The 4591-nt window shown below is 46.1% G+C and overlaps 1 protein-coding gene across 1 annotated transcript; it reads left to right on the top strand.

Moving 5' to 3' along the window:
• The first annotated feature begins 948 nt into the window (after positions 1-948).
• On the top strand, positions 949-4279 carry RGS2 (regulator of G protein signaling 2). Its single transcript, XM_004275842.4, has 5 exons — positions 949-1104; positions 2127-2228; positions 2330-2391; positions 2973-3139; positions 3420-4279. Exons 1-5 carry the CDS (start codon positions 995-997, stop codon positions 3612-3614), a joined length of 636 nt encoding a protein of 211 aa, XP_004275890.1. The 5' UTR covers positions 949-994; the 3' UTR covers positions 3615-4279.
• The last annotated feature ends 312 nt before the right edge of the window (positions 4280-4591 follow it).

Genomic DNA, 4591 nt, shown 5'->3' on the forward strand with positions numbered 1-4591 from the left:
GGAGAAAATCTTGCATCCTTGCACTCTTACACTGATTCGGGTGTATGACAGCTGCGAGGTCTTGGTGTTTCCCTCTATCTCATCGTAAGGAGGTCTGTGATTTCTCTTTCTGTTCTGGAAGGACAGGCAGCCAAGGACTCCTGAGGGACAGTCTACAACCCCACGGACAGACCCAGCCACGTGCCTGCTGGTGATCAAAACTGCACACCCAGTGAAAGCACTTTCTCCTGTCCCTTCCCTGACTAACGTTCATCCCCAAACGTGCTACGAGACGCCCAGGCAGACGCAAAGTCACTCACACCACCTGCCTCTGGACCGTCACCTTTCCTCCCATTCACGGTTTCCTTCCGCAAATTAAACGGAGTCGCAAAGAGGAACGGATGAGGGTCTCCCCACGGCCTCAGTTTGCATACCAAGAAAGGAGGTGTGGGGAGAGGGCGTGCGCTCCAAAAAGGGGGAAACACATCCTAATTCAAAATAAGGTAATTGCGTTCGGGATCCCAGCAAGCAACCTTTACCTGCTGGGCAATCGTCGCTCGCTTTGGGGTCAGAGCGTGGGGGAGGGGAGGGGATGGAGAAAAGGACGGGGAGGGCGAGCGCCCCGGCCGGGCCTGCGGCCGACCTGGCTCCCTGCCTCCACGGCCCTGCGACCCCGCCCGGCCGCCACAACTCGGCAAAGGTGTCTGGCGACCACTCGGCGGGAAACTTCTCAGCTCCCATACCGGCCCGAGCCTGTCGCCGCGTTTGGCCCGACTGCGCACGACGCCGGGGCCGCAAACGTCACCAGCTCCCTCGCTTCCAGACCTTTCGCTGGCAGCCGTGACTGCGCAGACGGGCGCTGACCTCGCCCCCGTGCCCGGCTGCAGCTGGCCAATCGGCGTCCGCTGGAGGCGGGAGGGGCATCGTCAGGCCCCGCCCCCGCGTCTCCTTCTTTTATAAATACGGCGCCGCCCGCCCCGCCACCTAGAGCAGTAGCCTCAGTCAGAAAACGATAATGCCTAGTGCTATGTTCCTGGCTGTCCAGCACGACTGCGGACCCATGGACAAGAGCGCAGGCACCGGCCCCAAGAGCGAGGAGAAGCGGGAGAAGATGAAGCGAACCCTGTGAGTAAGGCTTTCTTCTCTCCCCCGCGCCACTCCTGCAGACCCAGCTGTCCTGGGCGGCTGCAAACGCGGTACATTTGCGCCTGGAACTGGGTACCGTGCACCTCTGCAGGAAAAAAAAAATGTGGAAAAGGTTAATTTGTTAAGTAAGGTTTAAACCTGTGTGGGTATTTATTTTGTGACGTGAGCGAAGGACTCTCGGGTAGAGTCCTGCAGAAAATTCTTGATGCAGAGGCGGTGGTAGATGCTGGTTGGCTTTTTGTCCCCCCTGCATCGAAAATGACTTCAGGGAATCCTGCGGCCGAAGCGCGTCCCCGGCATTCGTACGTTGCATTGTAAATTTTGATCAGCTTTACACGGCTGCTGCGATGTAGATATTTTTTGCTGATTCCGAATATATTCTTTTAAAATATTTTCTTTTTTTTAATTGAACAGCAGATCTCACCCACTCAGGACTGTGGAACAAATAATTGTTCTGCATCATCTTCTTAAAATGAGTGTTGTAGTTGGGGGAGGAGGACGGGCCATCTCACACACATACATTCATTATGCACAGCTTCTAGGGTGGTCCAGAGCCTCCAGCTCGAAGGGTAGAAGGGAAGTGAGCACAGGCTGGTTCAGGGCAGTTCCACTGTGGGTTTCATCAAGTGTGAAATGTCTCAGAATTGTAATTAACGTTGCAGACAAACTGCTGCCTTCTGTGGGCCAGAAATAACATCTGCTTTTTGAACTATGCAGACTAGATTCATAAAAATAGCCTATAATTGAAGGTAGTTCTACCCTTAGTTTTAAAACTAGTATTTATGTTCAGATGAGTGGATGAAACTAGTGTGTTTAGTATATAGGTGCTGGGTTTAAATGTTAAAGGTGTAAGACTGACAGGAAGAGTTGTTTTGTCTTATTTCGTTTGTCTGTAGCCACAGGGGGCAACTTTATTTGGTAAAAATGCCTTCAGCTGCATTGGCGATTTCAAGTGTTGCCACTAAGTGAATATCCTTTTTTTTTCTTTTCTTTTTTTTAAGATTGAAAGATTGGAAGAGCCGTTTGAGCTACTTCTTGCAAAATTCCTCCTCTCCTGGGAAGCCCAAAACCAGCAAGAAAAGCAAACAGCAAACCTTCACCAAGTAAGTTGAAAATCTTGTACTTGCGAATGAACTCACTGCTGAGCTGAAAAGGGAACCTCTGACTGACGTGCCTGAGCTAATACGCAGAACTTCTCTTGCAGGCCTTCTCCCGAGGAAGCCCAGCTGTGGTCAGAAGCATTTGATGAGCTGCTAGCCAGTAAATGTAAGTTAACCTCTTGAATTTGATCCATTTCAAGTATCAGGAGACTCTAGAAACGTTGTGTCCACACAGCAAGAGCAGCTTGCTCAAGGGGAATTTTACTTTACAATCCCCATGACATGAGGCGTATTCTTCTCCTTTATTTCCCAGTGATTAACCAGGAAAATGCATGGCTTTTTCACTCAAGGTGGGAAAAAAATTAGCCCAAAACTGTAATGGCAGTTGCTTTTTGTTAAGGTTGAGTCAGGTTATCCATTGCAAACAGTGTTTTCAAGAGACGTCATTCCCAGAGAACTTATGGCTCCCCTATAAATATTTGAATTAACAGCGAAGCTAAGTATTTATATATTTTTGTAGTAGTGTGCCAACTTAAGCGTTTTGCTGACTGGCATCTTAGTCTTTAAAGAGCTAAATTCTGAGGGTTACAGGTTGACTGAAATCTAGAAAATTGCTATCATTTAGAAATAATAAAATATGGGGCCAGGGGAGTGGGAGTTCTAGGAAAAAACAGAAGGGATTATTTGGTCACTCAGTTCACTGTATGCATGCTTTCTTTCTCCCCCCACCCCACCCCACCTCCCCAGATGGTCTTGCTGCATTCAGGGCTTTTTTAAAATCTGAATTCTGTGAAGAAAATATTGAATTCTGGCTGGCCTGTGAAGACTTCAAAAAAACCAAGTCACCCCAAAAGCTGTCCTCAAAAGCAAAGAAAATATATACTGATTTCATAGAAAAAGAAGCTCCAAAAGAGGTAAGGGGAGATAAAAAAGTTCCTCGTTTTAGCATGTTTTAAACATTCTCAGCACCAAAGTGAAACGGAAAGAATTGAAGAGACCTCAAATTAAAAGGGGAGTGGGGTAAATGTTCTTCCCCTACTTCTACTTTCAGGGAGGTTAATTACATTTCTCCAGTGACTTGGCCGGTGAAGTTAATCACACATTCTAGTTTTTTTGTTGTTGTTTTCAAATATTAAATAGATTAATCTCTTAACTCTGAATATGGAATAAACCACTTTTTATGTTTTATTTCAGATCAACATAGACTTTCAAACCAAAACTCTGATTGCCCAAAACATACAAGAGGCTACAAGTGGCTGCTTTACAACTGCCCAGAAAAGGGTGTACAGCTTGATGGAGAACAACTCTTATCCCCGTTTCTTGGAGTCAGAATTCTACCAGGACTTGTGTAAAAAGCCACAGATCACCACTGAGCCCCATGCTACCTGAGATGAAAAAGGGAACCCAGAAACGAGGACATTTCATTTTTTTCCTAAGGGGAAAGGCTGTCACCTGCCAAAAAAGACTGACCTTGAATTCAGCCTGGGTGTTCAGGAAACATCACTCAGAACTATTGATTCAGAGTTGGGTAGTGAATCAGGAAGCCAGTAGCCGTCTAGGAGAAGCTGGTACTGGGACAGCTTCCGTAACTGATGGAGCACAGGGAAAGCGTGGTCTATACGTGGCGTGTCTCATGCTGGAAAAGCAGGAGCTTGAGACTGAAAGATAACTATGTAACACTATTGGTCCAGAAGCATTTACAATCAATAGGTCTGGGGTTATGTGGCCTTAGTGAGCTGGCTGTAGATTTTTCCCTAAATCAGTCCTTGTTACCACACAGTGGTTTAGCTGTAGTTTCTTTAGTACTAGGTAACACATGTTTACTATGTGCAAGGGTATTGAAGTTCCTATGACTACAGATCATCAGTACTGTTGTCTCATGTAACTCTAAAACTGAAACAGTCTGTTTGAATTGTCAATTGGTGTGTGTAATAGAATGAGTGCTGTTGTGTAGAAAACGACAATGTCCATTACGAGTGCCAAAACTGTCCTGATGGCAGCTAAACTTTGAAGTGGTCTTTGAATACTTTTAATAAATTTATTTTGATAAATAATGTTATTGAATATTTGGTCCAGATGTGGGTTGGGGTGGGTTTTTCTGGTAACTGAATATGGCAGATACAAGGTGAAATATCTCCTCTCTGGTGAAGAAGAGGTGTCAGTTGATGGGCCTGTTTAGTGAGGATTGACAATCCTCGGAACTGAGAAATTACAGCTGCAGGGAAGATCTACTCCCATCTCTAATGCTTTCGTAGGTCAAAGGAGGTCAGGTCACATCTTTAGAGCCACCCTGAGATCAACCTTTCTAATATAACCTTGTAAAAATCAAACTTATTACTGAAAATACGGCAACATTGGCTTTAAAG

Source organism: Orcinus orca, chromosome 1 (genome assembly GCF_937001465.1).
Source record: "Orcinus orca chromosome 1, mOrcOrc1.1, whole genome shotgun sequence".
NCBI lineage: Eukaryota > Metazoa > Chordata > Mammalia > Artiodactyla > Delphinidae > Orcinus > Orcinus orca.

Excerpts from the sequence above, each read along its gene's own strand:
- RGS2 (XM_004275842.4), top strand. The coding sequence starts at position 995 with ATGCCTAGTGCTATGTTCCTGGCTGTCCAGCACGACTGCGGACCCATG. Across the intron at positions 2,229-2,329 it reads AAACAGCAAACCTTCACCAA|GCCTTCTCCCGAGGAAGCCC; the intron begins GTAAGTTGAAAA and ends CTTCTCTTGCAG. Across the intron at positions 3,140-3,419 it reads AAAAAGAAGCTCCAAAAGAG|ATCAACATAGACTTTCAAAC; the intron begins GTAAGGGGAGAT and ends GTTTTATTTCAG.